This window comes from Globicephala melas, chromosome 20 (genome assembly GCF_963455315.2).
Source record: "Globicephala melas chromosome 20, mGloMel1.2, whole genome shotgun sequence".
Lineage (NCBI taxonomy): Eukaryota > Metazoa > Chordata > Mammalia > Artiodactyla > Delphinidae > Globicephala > Globicephala melas.
Window position 1 is genome coordinate 17,745,479 of NC_083333.1, and position 18,015 is coordinate 17,763,493.

The window sequence follows — 18,015 nt, forward strand, 5'->3', positions numbered from 1 at the left end:
ACCCCTGTTCCTTCCCAGAAAAGAGGTGGGTGAAAACCAGAAAATAGAACGCAAGTGTGATATTGTGATTTATAATAAATATATATTTGGTCTCTGGTTCCCATTTGCCGGCACAAAGCTCCCTGTGATCTCCTGAGTGATAAGAGCACTAGGACCATCTGTTGTTCTAATATTTGGTCTTTGGCCCCTGTTCCCGACACAGAGCTCCAGAAACCCTTGTAATTTCCCAGGTTATACATGTATCTTCTGTTCTGACGAGGCAACTCTGGGTGGGCTCCTGGAGGGGGCTGGCTGGTCACCAGAAAGACCAAGTCATGCCTAGAAGCTTGGAACTTGCAGCCCTGACTCCTATTCTCATGAGAAGTGAGAGGGGCTGGAAATGGAGTTAGTGGGCCATCATGCCTATGAGATGAAGCCTCCATGAAATCTCAATAGTGCAGGGTTCTGAGTGCTTCCAGGTTGGCAAACATCCACACCAGAAGGCGATGCACCCCATCTCCATGGGGGCAGAAGCTCCTGAAATCGGGACCCTCCCCGGCCTTGCCCCGTGCCTCTCTCTCTCCATCTGGCTGCTCATCTGTGTCCTTTACCACATCCTTTAATAAACTGGTGAACATAAGTGTCTCCCTGACTTCTGTGAGCTGTTCTAGCAAATGCTCAAGTCCAAGGGGCGGGGGGGGGGGGGGTCCTGGGAACATCTGATTTGTAGCCAAGTCGGACAGAAGTTGTCCGTCACCTGGAGACCCAATACTTGGCGACTGGCATCTGAAGTGGGAGCCATCCTGTGGGAACTGACGCCATCTCCAGGCAGTGCCAGAACCGAGTTAAACTGTGGGACGCCAGGCCAGTGTCACGGAGAACTGCTTGCGGGGGACACCTCGCCCACGCAGGTCGTAAGTGGTCCCAGACCCCTTTTGACAAGTCAATCCACCTCCTTCCTTCCTGAAGCTCAAATTGCTTGGAATTTGCTGTATTATTTGCTGAACTGAATCAAGAAATAAAACCTACGGATGGGCTCATGCTTTCATTCATTCGACAAATACGTCCTGAAATCCAGGCACTTTTCTACCCAGCGTTGGCAAGGGTTTGGGGCAGACAGGCACTCATACACCCACATTTGATTCACTCATTTGTTAAAATATTTGGCCAGTATTCAGCAGGGGAACCCTCAAGCAGTCCCCTGCCCCACACATTCTCTTCCTGGTCCCAGAGAACAACACCTCCACGCACCCAGGTGCCCAAGTCACACTCCATTTCTTTTCCCTCATCCTCCCACGTCTTGTCCCACCACACACACACAGGCAGCCCTGAGTCCTCTCAGTGCCCTGCTTCACCCCCATCTAAGCCACCCCCAAATCTCCCCCAGAGCGTGCAGTAGCCCCACGCTGGTCGGGGTGCTCTCTCCCGCCTCCCCCACCCAGACCTTCTCCCCGACAGGAGCTCGCTTCAGGGAGCCAGCCGAGCTGAATCACGTCGCCCCGGCTTACAGCCTCTGATGGCGCCCCTGCCCTTAGGAAAAAGCGGTGACCCGCCTCCCTGGCCTCCCGGCCCTGCGAGACTGGCGCTTGCCTGCCTCAGCAACCTCGTCTCCTGCCCTCTCCCCCTTAACCTCCACACTCCAGCACCCTGACCTCAGACCCACCCAACGCTGAACCCGCTCGGGCGGCTTCAGCACAGACCATTCCCTCCGCGGTGGGGTCCTCGCCCTGACCTGAGTCAGGGAGATCCCGACTGATCCGTTCGGATTGCGGTTGTGAGTCTGTCCTCAAAGAGGTCTCCATGCCTGCCTGTCAATGTCTCTCGGAGCACCCTGGCTTTATAACTTCCTGGTACTCATCACAATGTGTAATTATTTATCAGTGTGCTTGTTTCGTGAATGTTCTCCTTTTATTCTGTCAGCTCCACATTTTATGCGGGACTCTATCCTGGGGTTCTAGCTCTGAGAAGATGCTCGGTATACACGTGCCAAATGAATGAGTGCGTTAGTACTCTTCTCATCTAGGGGGACCCAGGGCTCCTTACAGGGTAGGTGATTCTATGCCTTGGGACAAGAAAACCAGAATGGGTCTGGAACATTCTGTTAGTGCCAGAAAGCTGCAATACTTTTTAGAATCTCAAGGGCAGAAGGTCAAGGCTTAAAGGTCACAGTGGCCAGCTTACAAGTGGCTCCCACTGGCCAGTCAAGTTGGCAATTTGACAGAACTTGGACAGGTGAAACGATCTGAGTCCATAAAAGGCTACAAGTTCACAGCAATACTCTAGGAGCAAAAGTTAATGTCATGCATGAAAAGAGACGACTGTCATGCAACAGAAAACAGATTGTAATAGGATGTGGTTCACTTTTATTTTAATGTTAAGCACAAAAGGTGTTTGGCTTCTTGTATTAACTATATCTGTTAGTAAAACATACATGTGGGGCTTCCCTGGTGGCGCAGTGGTTAAGAATCTGCCTACCAATGCAGGGGACACGGGTTCGAGCCCTGGTCCACGAAGATCCCACATGCCATGGAGCAACTAAGCCCGTGCACCACAACTACTGAGCCTGAGCTCTAGAGCCCATGTGCCACAACTACTGAGCCCACGTGCCACAACTACTGAAGCCGCACACCTAGAGCCCGCACTCTGCAACAAGAGAAGCCACCGCAATGAGAAGCCCGTGCACCACAACAAAGAGTAGCCCCTGCTAGCCGCAACTAGAGAAAGCCCGCGCGCAGCAACGAAGACCCGACGCAGCCAAAAATAGATAATTAATAAATAAATAAATTTATTTAAAAAAAAATAGATGTGCTGGTGTCAGGAAGCAGGAAAGAATAAATCAAGGAAACTGTGTGGAAACTGAGAGGTCCTGGGGAAAATGAGGAGCTGTGGAAAGAACAGGAGACAGTCATCGAACCCGAGGCTCCACGTCACGACCAGAGCAAAAGGGGCTCAGGAGTTGGTCAGCCAGCGCTCACCCCCAGAAAGCAAGCAGAAGCAGGGTTCAACCGCACGTTCCAAAGAGATGAAGCAGCTGCATGTCCTAAAAGTGAGCCTTGACTACCCAGATGCAGCCCTTCCTCTCCTGGGAGATGAAACCTCCCTGCCTTGTTAACCATAAGGAAGTATTGATTGGAAATAACGTGTTTTCAAAAATGCTGACAGCCCAGGACACTCCCATATCCCCATATCATGACGGGACAATGGGTTTTGCAGTTCTGGCCAAGTCAGACTTAACAGGGAGCCATTTGGGAACTAGCCAGGATCTTTGAAAGGGCCAAGGTCATGAAGGACACAGAAGGACAAAGGGACTGGACCCAGACAGGAGACAAAGAAACATCTGTGACCTTGGACTGGACTTGCAGCCAGAAAAAGGACACTGGGAGGAATACCTCGTGAAACCTGAATAAATTCCATAGATTAGTCAATAGACTTGCAGTAATTTCATTTTCCAGTTTGTTTCAGTGGACCGTTGTAACGTAAAGTGTTAACGTTTGGAAAAACCGGATGAAAGGTATACAAGAATTCTTGGTCCTCTTTTTGCAATGTTTTCGTAAGTTTGAAACTGTTTCAAAATGAAAAGTTCAAATTTTTTTTAAATTAAACTTTTTAAAATGTACCATTTGGGCATAGACCCTGATGTTGCAAGAACCTGAAACCTACGTGAGAGACGGCATCCTTGCTTCCAAAGCCTCACACGTACACCCACACCCAGGGAAAGGGAAGCTGTTCACGACTTACACAGGAGGAACTGCTGCCTGGTGCTGGGCTCCGGTTCTGAGGTCCAGTGTTTGTGTTCAGTGATGGCACACACCTGAGTTCCGATGTCGTACTCCTCTAGAAAAGCAGAGAATTGTGAATGCACACCTGTCCAGGTGGGCAGGAGAACCTAAGAAGCAGGAACCCCCAGCCCCTCTTCCCTTGGCTTCCTCGGGGAAGAAGGGCCCGGACACTAGTCACGTGTCAGAGACCCCTGCTCAATGGACCACACTAAAGTAAAACACGCCGAGGAAAGACCCCAGCCTGACTTGCATTTCCCTTGAAAGTACACGCATCAGCAACCTCGGAAGCTAGTCTCGGAGATGCTGGCCAAGGGCGTGACGTGACTGACTCACATTCTCTGGTCTCTGTCATCAAGGTAAGTGTCCATCAGTAGCACAGCTAGCCAGAGGATGGCTCTGAAAATGAGAAGCTCCCCGGTTCTGCTCTCCCTCCCAACTCCCACCTCTTGCGTCAGCCCCGCCGAGACACTACAAGCCACAGCTTCTCACCTTCCTTGGAGAACTCCTGGAGCTTCTCCTTGTAGTTCTGCAGCAACTGGATCAGGTGTGCGGTGGAGTCCGTGATGACCTTGCGGATGCCCGAGAGCTTGTCCTTGAGTCCAATGTAGACACTGGGGAAAGCATCGTCCTTCATGCTCTTGAACTTGCAGTACTCCTGCAGGAAAGGACACATGGCAGAATTTGCCCTGGCTTTTGTGCTTCTTAAACAGGGCTGCCCTCCTCAATACGGCACCTTCCTCATCTGTAAAACAGACTGATGGTGACGTGCACTTCACAAAGAACGTGTGTGTAATGGGTCCAGCTCAGCGTCTGATCATGTAGAAAGCATTCGTGTTTTTTAACTGGGAAAGTGGACTTTTAAAAATCAAGAGATACTAGGCACCCACGAGCAGATGCAATACATAGCCCAGACAGGGAATCGAAGAACAAACGTGTTACACCAACAGCACAGATGGCGGTAACATTCCTGCAACCTTCATTCTATCAGTACTTTTCTTTTTTTTTTTAACTAATTTAAACACAAACCACGACAGGGACGGAGGAAGGGGTGTAGCACGTGGAAGATTCACAGACAAGTCCTCAGGCGGGAGTGCTTGCTGCTGCATTTTCCTGGTCAGTTCAATCCAATACACCGTGTTCTCTAATTCTTGTTCTGTGCTTTAGAGTTTGAAAAGTGTTTTCACATAGATAATCACATTAAGCCTCTCATGCTTCAAAACTCTGCAGCGATCAGGAAAGGTTGCTTTCAGGTGTTAACACATTATCAAAATTCAAATGCAATGGAAGCACTGAATTACAGAGTGGGTACCACAGAAAACTTAGTGATGAAAACAGTTGTACCAGAATGGTTAGATTAATAATGGAAGAGAAGAACGAGGCCAAGCCAGAGAGTAGACAGGGAGGAAAATGAACATTTTAACACCATATGCAGAATTAGTGCCATATATGATAAAAGTAACATTTTAGATCACTGGGGGGACTTCCCTGGCGGTCCAGTGGTTAAGACTCTATGCTTCCAAGGCAGGGGGCGAGGGTTGGATCCCTGGTTGGAGCACTAAGATCCCTCATACCGCACGGCACAGCAAAAAAATAAAAAATAAAATAAAATGATCTATTTCTAAAAAAAAGAATCACGGGGGAACAATACATGTCATTTCGATAGGCTAAAAATTTGTGGAAAAAGAAGTTATGTTTAACTAAAATAAGTTGTCCTATACTAAAATATATTTTATACATATTAAAGTTTTATGTTAAAGTTACAAAAGGAGAAAAAATAAAGAGATTTTATTTCTTTTTAAAAATTATTTATATGCTCTTTAGGAAACTCATGACATGGGAAGCCAAATTTTTCTTCATAGTTTCTTTGTTTTGATATTGAAAAGTAAAGGAACTGAAAGACATTCTTTGGTATGTCTGTCTGTCTCTGTCTGCTTCTCTTTCTCTCACTCACTACAAGGCTAACGATGATTATCTTGGGTGATGGGAATATGAATGATCGTGTTCCTTTATATTTTTCCATATTTTCCAAGGCTTTTTTTTCATAATACACATTTATGTTTGCCATTAACTAGAAGGGAATCTTCCCAAAACGCAATAAAAGAATTATTTGTATGTAGGAATATTAGCACTGAAGGAGCCTTGGAAACCATTGACTCCGACCTGCTTGTTTACAAATGAGGAATTTGAGACCCAAAAAGGTTAAGTGACTTGCTAAAAACTACACAGCGCTCTAGTGACAGATCCAGGAGGATGGAACGTCTGATGGCAGGTGGCTTAACATACAATGAATGGCACATTGTAATGAAAGGTCTCATCTTCTCTGCTGGGCTGTCTGTCCTCAGTCACCCCCAGCACGTGCAGCCCTCTCCGAAAGGCAGCAGGACCCGGGTCTCACCCCGGCCCAGCAAGCATCCCTCCACTGTCGGAGTGGTTTATAAAGCACACTGAGGCCTGAGCTCATCACCCCTCAGCTGAAGTCCTCCCTGGGCTGCTGTGACTTCACGATGAAGAACAAGCTTCGACAGCCAGAGGCCCACCTGGCCCCGCCAGCCTCGCCTCCCATCACCCTGTGCCCAGCGTCCCACACCCCATCCTTGTGAAAGCACCTTAGTTCCCCACATCAGCTGTGTTGTCTCAAACCTCTCTGCCTCTGCACATGCCGTTACCTCTGCTGGCACGGGATGCATCTTCCACGACCCGGTTCCAGCCTCTCCGCTCTGGAAAGCCCTCCCTCCTGTACCCCTGTACTCAGCTCCTCTCTGCCCTCACAGCTCCCTGCGCACCCGTTTATCGGCGGGCAGTCCCCTTCCCCCGTGCGCCACAGGCCGAGCAGAGCGAAGGTCTCCCTGGCATCAGCGGCACGGCAGCCCATACCTCCAGGAAAAGCACGGGGTTGCCGATGGCAGCGATTCTGTCCAGCTCCTGCCTGGTCTTCTCCATCTCTGCGCTCCTGTACTCCAGGTGGGTCTTGATGCCATTGGCCTGGCCCAGGGCAGCTTGTTCCTTCTCCTCCAAGAAAAGCATCATGTCAGCCTGGGCCTTCCTCATGGCAGCTAGGAGATTCCCAAACTGCTCCTTGGCCACCGCCTTTACCTCCGACACCGACACCTGGCGGGGGTGGGAGGGAGGGTGAAGAACCTGTTAGTGAGGCGTCCAAGCTTCTCAAAGCTCAACACGCAGAAACGCAAACCCGAGAAACCCGCAAATCAGGGAGTGATTTCGTATTGTAAAAGGAAGCCTTTATTCTCATTTGAATCCTGGGTTCCCGGAAACAAGAAGGACTCTCCAGGGTATAAGGACTTATTTGCCAATCATTCCCTTAGTCTCTCATCCATCAGATGAGAGAGTGAATTATCTGATTTCTGAGTCCAGCTCTGACAGTCGGGCTGCTCTTCAAGTCTGTGACATCAGTCTTCCCACCAGGACAATGTGCGTATTCAGTATACTTGATAGTCATGTTTCTTGCAGTAAAATAATAATTTGGCTTCTTTGTACAGATCAGTAGCATGAATTTGCTTTCTTAGCATTTCATTTATGTCCAGTTAAACTGCCCACCGGGTCCATCTGAGCCAAAAGCACATCTAACCCTACGGTGTCTGTGCCAGGCACAAAATGTTTAGGGTGTGTGCAGGTGTCCACAGCACCTAAGCAACGCAGGACCAGCCTACCTATGCAGAATGGATGCCACGTTCAAAAACATATAAAACAAATTCCATGCGACGAATAGCAAGGATCTGCATGACGGCACTTGTGCATGTGGGATTCTACCCTTCCACATCCTTTACAAATGCCTTCGGTCAATGTCATATTTACAACTTCAATCCACGTGTTCAACGGTTTCCACCTCTCTTTGGTAGTTCTTAGGTCCTGGTGCTGACGGCTCCCTCTGACAATGCCCAACTCCAGATCGTTGCCCCAACACAAATTACCTGGTTAAACTTCATGTAAAGTTCTTGGAAACACTTTCCTTTGCTCACCCTCCCTTCACCGCACTCCACAGCCCGGAGCCCATGCCCTGCCTGCCTCAAGCTCCCTCATTGTCCCTCCATGACCATCCCATCTGAGAGCCCTCTGAGCAGCCCCTCCAGGTACTATTTTCGGTTCTCCTGGGGTCCTGCTGCCTGCCTGGTCACTTTTTAATTACATAACATAGTAATACAATACCGGCCACATTTAGTAAGTGCTTATCGTGGGCCGGGCACTGTTCTGAGCACTGTATACATATTCGCTCATGGCAACCCTAGAAGGTAAATACAGATGTCCCTCCACATCTGCGGATTCCACATCCACGAATCCCACCAACCACAGAACGAAAATATTTGGGAAAATATTCCAGAAAGTTCCAAAAAGCAAAACTAGACTCTGCCAAGCTGGCCACTATTTACATAGCATCTACGTTTTATCCGGTATTGTAAGTAATCTAGAGAAGATTTAAAGTATACGGGAGGATATGCGTAGGCTTACGTGCAAATACTAGGCCATTTTATACAAGGGACCTGAGCATCTGTGGATTTTGGTATCCGTGGTGGGGGCATCGGGGGTTGTCCTAAAACCAATCCCCTGAGGACACCAAGGCACGACTGTACTACTACAGTCCCCATTTCTTAGATAAAGAAACTAAAGCACCACCATTTCAACAGACTGAGTAATTCTTAGGTCAAGGGAGCAACACTCGCAGGCTCTCCTGTCCCATCAATCTAGGGACGCTGGACGATTCTTGCTGTCTCTGTGTCCTCATGTACCTCCTACATGGTGGCCACTGCGTTAACTACCTCACCTGGTTACCATGCAGTTAAGAGAAGAACTGAGTAGGGATCAAAGTGTCTGGAAAATAAAGAGCTGGAAAAAGGCAAGGTGCTCCATGCGGTTCTCCAGATTACACTGAGCACGGAAATCAACAATCTCTGAAGGTCTCCAAGGCTTTAAAGGGATAATTATTGTTCTTCTTTTCATAAGATTATATGGGTGAGAAATAGGTATTCATTCTTCCACAGCCAGTTAGTTATAAACATCAAGAAGGAAGAAATTAAGTTGAAATGGTTACATGTATTAGATATGGATGGATGGACGGGTGAGTGGATGCATAAGTGATGGATGGACGGATGGATGGACAGATGGGTGGATGGATGGATGGATGGATGGATAGATGGATGGATGGATGGATAGATGGATGGATGGATGGATAGATGGATGGGTGGGTGGGTGGATGGATGGATGGATGGGTAGGTGGGTGAATGGATGGACAGGTGGGTGAATGGATGGACGGATGGATGGATGGATGGATGGATGGATGGATGGATGGATGGATTGATGGATGGGTGAGTGGTTGGGCAGGTGATGGGTGGATGGATGGACAGATGGATGGGTGGATGGATGGACGGATGGATGGATGGATGGATGGACGGGTGAGTGGATGGGTAGGTGATGGATGGATGGATGGATGGACAGATGGGTGGATGGATGGATGGATGGATGGATAGATGGATGGGTGGATGGATGGGTGGATGGATAGATGGATGGGTGGATGGATGGATGGATAGGTGGGTGGATGGATGGATGGGTGGATGGATGGATAGTGGATACATAGGTGGATGGATGGATGAATGGATAGAATCATTCTTGATATGCAGAGATGCTGCTGCTGACTGACTGCCATAGGGTAGTTGTTTTGCATTCTCCTCTGAGTTGTGGTTATTGGCTTGCCACTAATGAGAAACCTTTGTGGAACTGTTTGGGTCTACTTAGGGTTTATTATAGAAAGTGGTCACAAACCAGAGAGACTAAAACTAAGTAGCCTGGCATGCCACTGGCCTTATCAAGTACCATCCACTAATCCAGCAGCTCTCGCCTCTCTTTTCTGGCTGCCAGGATTTAGGACTGGTGAGAATTGCATGCAGAACACCCTCCTATGATGGAAGAATGCAAGATTATGCATAATTTCTGGAGCTCTGGCTAACCACCCCCCTTGATTCCCACATACACCCTTTTCGCCCGGTCAAAAAAGCATATACACATGTACAAATAAGGACACTGTCATTACAGGACTAGCTTGTTTCTACTCTATAACATTAAAAAGTAAATCACTTGCCAGTTCTGACTCTTGAACTAATTTCATAGCAAATCCCCATAACAAGTTGAAGCCACCCTGCAGTGTGGCCGACCTTATCTGTACCCACAGTTCTAACCCAATGATAAAACCCATGGGGCCCGTGGACATGGGGGCCGGGCCTGCACCCTGCAGCCCACAACCCCGGGTGGGGCTGGCTGGGCATGCAGCAGCTGCCAGGTGTGCCAAAGCCCGGCAGGTGACCCCGGCCAGCCTTACCAGAACGGACTTATGGTTGTCTTGGAGCCTGGCGATGGCGTTTTCATTCAACTTGAGTTTCCGCTCCAGGTCTAACCGGGTGATCCGAAGCTCAGCCTAAGAAGAGGAAAGGTCAGCGTCAAGGAGGAAGGGGCCCAGGGCACTCGGAAGGTCCCCAGGAGCAAGGGCACCGTCTGCCCTTCTTCCATGGAAAGGGGAGTCTGTCTCAGAAGCTGCTCTCAGAAGCCCGGCTGGAGCACCCACCCTCAGTGGAGGCACAGAGGGTCAGCTGTGTGCCAGCACTTCCTGGGGTGAACTGGCTAAAATGCAGGGAGAGCTTACGCTGCACTGGGCATCACTTCAAGCATTTCTCAGTGTCACCTCTTATCATCCTGACCATGCCCATAGCAGGTAAACACATTATCTCCATTGTACAGGTGAGAAAGTGGAGCCGCCTAGCCAAGGTCACACAGTTGTCAGTGGAGTTGAGTCCAGCCCATCCGGCCCAGAACAGCCTGACAAGGAGCACAGGGCGCTTGAAGTCGGGGGTGGGCATCCCAGGGTATCTAGTTAGCAGATGAGACTTCGGGAAAACCTACTTAACGCCTCCACACTTGCATTTCTTCACCAGTGAGGTGGGAGCAGCTAAAGTGCCCAATTCACAGGGTTCCCGCAAGGATGGGAGGCGTGTCAGCAGGAACTCTGTACAGTAGCGGGCACGTTGCAGGCGCTCCCTCCGTGTCGGTGGTGTCATTATCCTCATCGCTACTAGCACTACCTCGGCTGCTTTCCATCACGGACTCTTATTCTCTGCCGGATGCAGGCAGAGCGAACCCTCCCCGCCGAGGCAAGTGCCCGCCTGAGAACCCCGGGTCTGCCACGTCGACGCCCCTGCCCAGCCCCACTCTCGCCTCCTGAAACTCCCCAAGCACTGTCTGCCGAGAACGTGCCGAGGCATGAAACCAGAGCCTTTGCAAACTTCAGAGGCCCTGTCACTTTCTGCGTCCACAAGGGCACGAGACAGCAGCAACAGAAAGAAGAGGTTTCACTGATTTTCACAGCAGCGTGTCTGCACTCGCCCTAACAGAACTCGGGGTGCGGGGGCACCGTGACGCGTCTCCCCTTCCTCCCACTGAAGCCCACGGGAATCCCAGGCCCCAGTGGTGGCAGCTCAGGCAGGCAGGGGACTCGCCTCCCTCTGCAGAAGCCTGGCAACGTTTGCTCAGGCCCTGCGGCCCTGACTCAGAGCCGAGTGAGCCCGGGTGACCTCCCGCCCCTGAGGTCTGAGACCTGATGCCTGGGAGTGGGGGAAGCAGGGAAGATGCGGGGTCCGACCTATTCGGGGGCAACGTGGAATCTTGGTCTGTCTAGAAGGCTTATTACCCAGTGACCTGTTCCACGACGGGAGGGGACATGAGCTGCTTGTTGAAAGGTGGTGGGAGACACAACAGAACACACATTAGCAACGAGTGCAGAGCGTATTAAAGCGGTCGGCCCCAGCACCATCCGGGGACACAGGAGACCCCCAGAGTGTCCAGGGAGGGGGCTTCTCCCCACTGTCTGCGGATTACCATAAAAGGAGAAAGGGACTCCCAAGTGCCTAACGGGGACTTCTGAGTGAGTCACCCCACAAGCAGGCACTCCTGCTTATCACAAGAGGCGGGGCCACTTCGGAGACCAGCATCTCCAGTTTTTCCTGTTCCCAGGAAATGATGGGGTGCCTTAGACCCTGGCTCCGGGTCGGGTCGCAGGCCCAGGCAGGCCCCACACAAAAGCAGGACAGCAGTGCCAATGAGAGTAGACGGCCCCATGTCCAAGGGCACAGAGAGTCCTCCCCGCTTCAGCAAAAGGCACCACATCCGGGGTACAAGACCTGCCTCTCTCAGGCTCTACGACCCTCATCAGATGGTTTAGCGTCTCCTCCGGTGCCTCAAGAATATGTTAACAAAATCGTTCTTGCTTCTGTCTCCAGGGCAAAGGTGGTACCCAGCTCAGTGGCCAGGGTCCGGGTAGAGATGCAAACTGGAACAGCAGACGGAGGGAGAAGAGAGAAGGAGATTCCACATGGTGCCAGTTGCTTTGTGTTTCCCTCTAGAAAGTCTGTGTCTGGGAACACTAGGGTCCCAGCTGGGCCCTGACTTCACCCCTTGGCCTGCTGATCAGAGTTCACTACATGTCAGTCCAGTTATACAAGACACCGCCCCTGCTCCTGAAAGACGCACAGCCTGGTGCAATGTTCAGGATAAAACAAGTCGCATAATACTGAGTCCAAGGCACTCCTCGGAACTTCCAGAAGAAATTCTCCTGAACAGCCTCAAGCCATCCGCCTTTTGGCAGCAGACGGGCCGTGAACAACGCTGGTTATCGGCGCCCCCAAGAAGCGGGAACACTTGTGGCTCTCAGAGCTCAGCTCCCGCTCTAGCTGCAGACTACGTCCGAGACCCCCGCCATATCCTGAGCTTTCTGGAACCAATGCTGAGATCGGATGCGGTGACCTGCCACTAATGGACCTGAAGGTCTAAGGCGGGGCCCAGCCGAGCCTTCCTTCCCCCAAGATACCTGCCCTGACCTCACTGCCGGGGGTCTTCCTCCTTGGAACATGCAGCAGGGCCCTTGTGCTGCCCCAGCCCTTTGGCATCCAGGCAGACGTGGACCTGCCCTGGCTTCCTGACTACAGCCCACGCTCCCTGAGATAGTGTAGCACACTTAGCCCATAGAAAGTGCTCGATAATGTTTGATAAACTTGAAAAGGAACAGAAAAGAACAGGAAAGCAGTCACAGGAAGAGTGCAAACTTCACAACTCACACACACGCATGCTACAGCTTCCTTTCCCAGCAGCAAGCCTGAGTTCAGAGAAGGTGAGTGGAGTTAAGATCAGCTGCTCTTAAAAGCTAAGGGAAGGGCTTCCCTGGTGGTCCAGTGGTTAAGACTCTGAACTTCCACTGCAGGGGGCACAGTGGTCGGGGAAGTTCTGCATGCTGCAGGGTGCGGCCAAAAAGAAAAAAAAAAGCTAAGGGAGAGGGATGGTCTGGGAATTCAGGGTTGGTAGATGCAAACTATTACATGTAGAATGGATAAACAACAAGGTCCTACTGTAGAGCACAGGGAACCATATCCAGTCTCCTGGGGCAAGCCATAATGGAAAAGAATATTTTAAAAAGAATGTCTATATGTGTAAAACGGAGTCACTTTGCTGTACAGCAGAAATTAACACAACGTTGTAAATCAACTACACTTCCATTTAAAAAAAAAAAAAAAAACTAAGAGGCTTTGGGACGCTGGCCTGGGCAAGGGGAAGAGCTGAGTCCCCATTGGGAAGAGCTGGGCTCTGGAAGCCCAGCGGCACAGAACAAATAATCAGAGAACACCCAGAATTCCCAAATCCAGAGTTTTTGCCCACTGGCATAGCTAGAGACCGTGGGAGCCTCAGAAGGGGCTCTGTCGGTGAACTGAGAAATCCATCGCTGTGGACCCGATGCAGCTCCCGGCCGCTCTGTGTCCCTGTGGCTGGCCCTGCTGTTCACGGTTTCCCTTGCCCAACATTCCTGAGTGACTAGCGCTTGACTCGATCCAAAGTGACCTTCAGTAAGCAGCCCCAGCGGGCTTGGGCTGGCTGGAGGAAAGATGGAGCTTCCGGAGCCTTACTGACGTCTAATAAGACTTTTAAAATATTCCTGGTGGTGGCTGAAGCCTCATCCAGGTACTGTGTCTTCAGAGCTGGTCTCCTGGGCTCCTTGCAAGAAATCTTGCGGCTCCTGAGCCGTGGCAGGGCCACCCAAAAAGCGCTGACAGAGCACACACTCACTCTCAGGGTTGAAAGCAAGGATGCAGGGTGGAAAGGCAGAACTCTGATAGGCACACCAGGGAGCAGAGGCTGGGAACTGGGCCCGCACCAAGGATCTGGGGTACGGGGCTGCTGCATCGCACCTGTAACCGGCCTGCTTTCAGCACCAAGAACTGCCCCAGTTGTCTGTATTTTACCTGACACAGCTCCCTCCTGGGATGTCTGAATTTGGGGTTCCACACAGGAGCAACACAACTCTCCCTGCTCAGAATGACAATCACCCTATGTCTCTGTAACGCACCAGCTTACACTACGTTAAAATTCATATTGTAGCTATGCTGCTACAGGCAAAGAACTTCTGAAAGGAAACAGAAGAAAAGAGTAGATCGTGGTGTCTGCCTCTGAGGAGGGAGATGGGCAGATCCAGGCTGGGAGGGAGGGCTTTTCTGGGAAAATCTACCTCAGTATCTGGTGGAGATTGTTTCTGAACAGGGGCACGCATCACTTTTCCAGTCACATGTAACAGAATTCAGATATTATACCCTGAACAAGGGAAAAGCAGTACATTCTGCTTTAATCTCTCTACGACATGTGTGGCAGGGTTTGGGTGCAAAAAAAATAAAGTAAGGTCATAATATTGTGACCTCGGGGTCCTTCCCTGTGTTCCTCCAGTGGAGTGGCTTTCCAGAAGCTTCATTCCCACTCCATGGCTTAGTCATCTGTATGAGTCTGGACAAATTTGGTGAAGACGAAAAGAGTCACCACCTCAGTGAGTTATTCCAGGACTGGATGGGAAACTCCACGGAAAGCACATAGCACACGGCAAGACTCCATGAAGACCGTGTAGTCAGTTACATGGAGCTTTAATCTCTGACCTGTCTGCTGACGCAGAGCCTCCTCTGTGAACGTGGCTGTGAACGTGGGGAGCGGGTGGCAGTGGCCTGCTCTCCTGAGTGGACATTTCCTGGCACTGGAGATGCTGGGAACTGTTGGCAAGTGGACTGTGGAGTTGATAACAGTGACTCACTGGCATCTGGAATGCAGAGCTTTCTGGAACAATTCCCACTAAGGGAGGGTGTGGAGAAGCGGGTCCTGCTCCAGGAGGCTCCTTGTCTGCTGCCCAGGGAGCCCAGGGGCCAAGACGCAGCCACGGGCCGTGCTCAGCGCAGACCGGGAGCTGCCCGGAGCCTGGACACAAGAAATGTGGGACAAAAGAACTGCACTTCCCCACTGAGAACAAACGTGCTCGTGGAAAGTCCGAGTATGAGAAACGAAGCACATGAATCCATTCCCAGGAACTTCTCCAGGCTCTCAGCTTTCTCAGGCCAAAGAAAAGTCAGCTGTTCTAGAAACAGTTGCCCTACCTGATGGGAATAAAATTACAGGCTGTGAGCACAGCATTTCTCAGTCTCTCCTGATACCTCTATCTGATGAGGAGATTTATTTTCCCTAAGGTAAGCAGGCCTTGACATTGTACCCGGAGGGAAGTTTCCAGTTCTCTGTTATCTCGGCACTATTTGAGCTCTTGGGTTTCATACCCGGTATCTCCAAAGGGGCCCTTGCTACTGATCTCTTGTTTGCGGTAAAGGTAAAAAGAGAACTTCGGGCAAAGTTTAGGCTCTTTTCTCTTGAGTTTCTGCTAAGCTTTACATTGCATTCCTTCAGATCCAGCCAGAGGGAAACACCTTCTGCACCCAACACCCACCCCCGGATGAGTCTCCAAAAGCTGAGTGAGAAATAGCAGGAAACTTGCCACAGGAGCGACAGACAGACGCAGACAGAGAGGTACAGGGACAGCAGGACCGAGATGGCGACAGAGTAACCGACTCGGAGTTTCCAAAGCAAATGCAAGAGACAGGGCTGCTGGCTGCACGGCCAGGGGCCAAAGCTAAGAGCACAGGAGTGAAGCCGGCAGCCCCAGGAGCTGAGGCAGAGGCCAGGCCTCTCCCTGGCCCACGGCCTCCCCACCTCCCTCTCCGCACGGACCCCAGCACTTGCCTCCTTGTCCCTGTGGGCGGCATCGAGGGAGACAGAGGCATGGCCCCTGTGCTCGGCCCGGCCGCACTCCTGGCAGATGCACTGCCCATCGGGGCAGCAGAAGGCAACCAGGGGGCTGTGGTGGGCCGGGCACACGAGCAGGTCCCGGTCCTTCACGGGCTCTGTCAGCTGGTGGCCGTGCAGCCTGCTGTTCTCCTGGTGCGGCCGCAGGTGCTCTGGGCAGTAGTTCACCATGCAGGTCAGGCAGGACTTCACGGCCCTCACCCTGCTGGCCCCGAGGCAGAAGTCGCACAGGACCTCCGCCTCCGCCTCCGCCCCAGGACGCCCCTGCCAGGCAGAGCCATGGCTCTGTCCCCAGCTCTCCCCCGGGGAGCTCCCCGGGGCGGCTGCGTCCTTTTCTTCTGCTGGGCTGGCACGCCCACGGTCTGGGCTGAGGGTGGCCGGAGGGTGAGCGGGAACCCCGGGCAGCGGCCCTGGAGCCGTCAGATCAAACTCAGCCATGTGAAAGTTCTGCGCCAGAGCTGGGCTTCCTCTGCTCCTGGGCCCAGAATCCTGTGGCCCCAGTCCGATGCGAGCACCACGCCCAGCTGACTGCAGCTGCCTCAGGATTTTAACTGTTTCCTCCCCACAGAGGAAGCTCAGTCGGTCGTCCACTCTGCTCAGCTTAGAGGACGGCCAGCTGCAGTGGCCACAGGGCAGCCCGGGTCCCCAGGCTCAGGGAGACCCAGGCTGTCTCCCACAGGCTCCGACCCGTCCTCCAGCCCAGACCCGAAACTGCTCTTCTTCTGTGAATCATTCGCCCCCCATAATCTCACCCAAGCTGGGGGATCGGTCTGGAAAGGACTGGAGACTCCTGAGCTCTGCAGTCAAAGCCGACGTTGCTTTACGTGGCTTGACAGGTTCGATTTTTTTGTTTTCAGTTTTTCTCTATTTATTTTTTTTGGCTGCACTGCGTGGCATGGGGGACCTTAGTTCCCTGACCAGGGATCCAACCTGCGCCCCCTGCATTGGAAGCATGGACTCTTAACCGATGCACCACCAGGGAAGTCGCCTGTTTTCAATTTTTAAAGGGACCCAGAATGTAAGGACTTTAGCAATAGGGCAGCCCTCATCCCTTCCCACCTCGTAGAACTGGACGTGAAACAGCTGGGAAGAGGATCTGTGTCTCTGACCCTGACCTTTTCCATATGACCTTCTGGCACATTCCAGGAGATGGACTTCTCTCGGAGGGGGATTCAGTGGCGATCAGGAGGCTCAGGAAGAACGTGCCTCCTTCCACATAAAGCTCTAAGCAGACAGCCCTCCCGGGCTGCACAACCTGCCCAGTGGCTCCTAGAGAGGGGCGGGCGCTTTATCTACTTACTAAGGTTTTCCTAGACGAGGTGTATGGGTTTGCTCTCAGTGCCATAACAAAGTACCACAGACTGGTTGGTTTAAACAACAGAAATTTATCTTCTCCCAGTTCTGGAGGCTGGAAGTCCAAGATCAAGGTGTCGGCAGGGTTGGTCTCTCTTGAGGGCTCTCTCCTTGGCGTGTAGACAGCCGTCTTCTCCTTGTATCTTTACATGCTCTCCCCTCTGTACACATCTGTGTCCTAATCTCCTCTTTTTATAAGGACAGCAGTCAGATTTGGATTAGGGCCCAACCTCATGACCTCATCCTACCTTAATGACCTCTTGAAAAGCCCAGTCTCGAAATACAGTCACATTCTGAGGTACTGGGGGTTATGAAACCGAACGGGGCCCCGTGGGGCTCCCAGACATGGAGGGTTTTTTCTTTTGTCCCGCATTTATTGTAGGCAAGACTCCAGCCTCCATGACCTTCCCTGAGATCCAAAGGGCAGATTCCCTTTGAACATTTGCTTGTCAAGGGAGAAGCAGTCAAAAAACCACCTGAGGCAAGGTTCAAGGGACCAGAGAACCTCATCAAGATTAGGAGATCCGGGCTTCCCTGGTGGCGCAGTAGTTGAGAGTCCGCCTGCCGATGCAGGGGACACAGGTTTGTGCCCCGGTCTGGGAAGATCCCACATGCCGCAGAGCGGCTGGGCCCGTGAGCCATGGCCACTGAGCCTGCGCGTCCGGAGCCTGTGCTCCGCAATGGGAGAGGCCACGACAGTGAGAGGCCCGCGTACCGCGCAAAAAAAAAAAAAAAAAAATTAGGAGACCCACCT

The 18,015-nt window shown here is 51.6% G+C and overlaps 1 protein-coding gene across 1 annotated transcript in view; it reads right to left on the reverse strand.

Moving 5' to 3' along the window:
• The window catches only part of LOC115856175 (F-box/WD repeat-containing protein 10), a 59,534-nt gene extending 43,183 nt beyond the window's left edge, over positions 1 to 16,351 (reverse strand). Inside the window, exons 1-5 of the mRNA XM_030862324.3 lie at positions 15,846 to 16,351; positions 10,084 to 10,179; positions 6,633 to 6,866; positions 4,248 to 4,413; positions 3,718 to 3,813 (exon numbers count right to left, since the gene is read on the reverse strand). Coding sequence (XP_030718184.3) covers positions 3,718 to 3,813; positions 4,248 to 4,413; positions 6,633 to 6,866; positions 10,084 to 10,179; positions 15,846 to 16,346 — 1,093 coding nt within the window. The 5' untranslated portion in view covers positions 16,347 to 16,351. The remainder of the gene's footprint in view (positions 1 to 3,717; positions 3,814 to 4,247; positions 4,414 to 6,632; positions 6,867 to 10,083; positions 10,180 to 15,845) is intronic.
• Between the last annotated feature and the right edge of the window lie 1,664 nt (positions 16,352 to 18,015).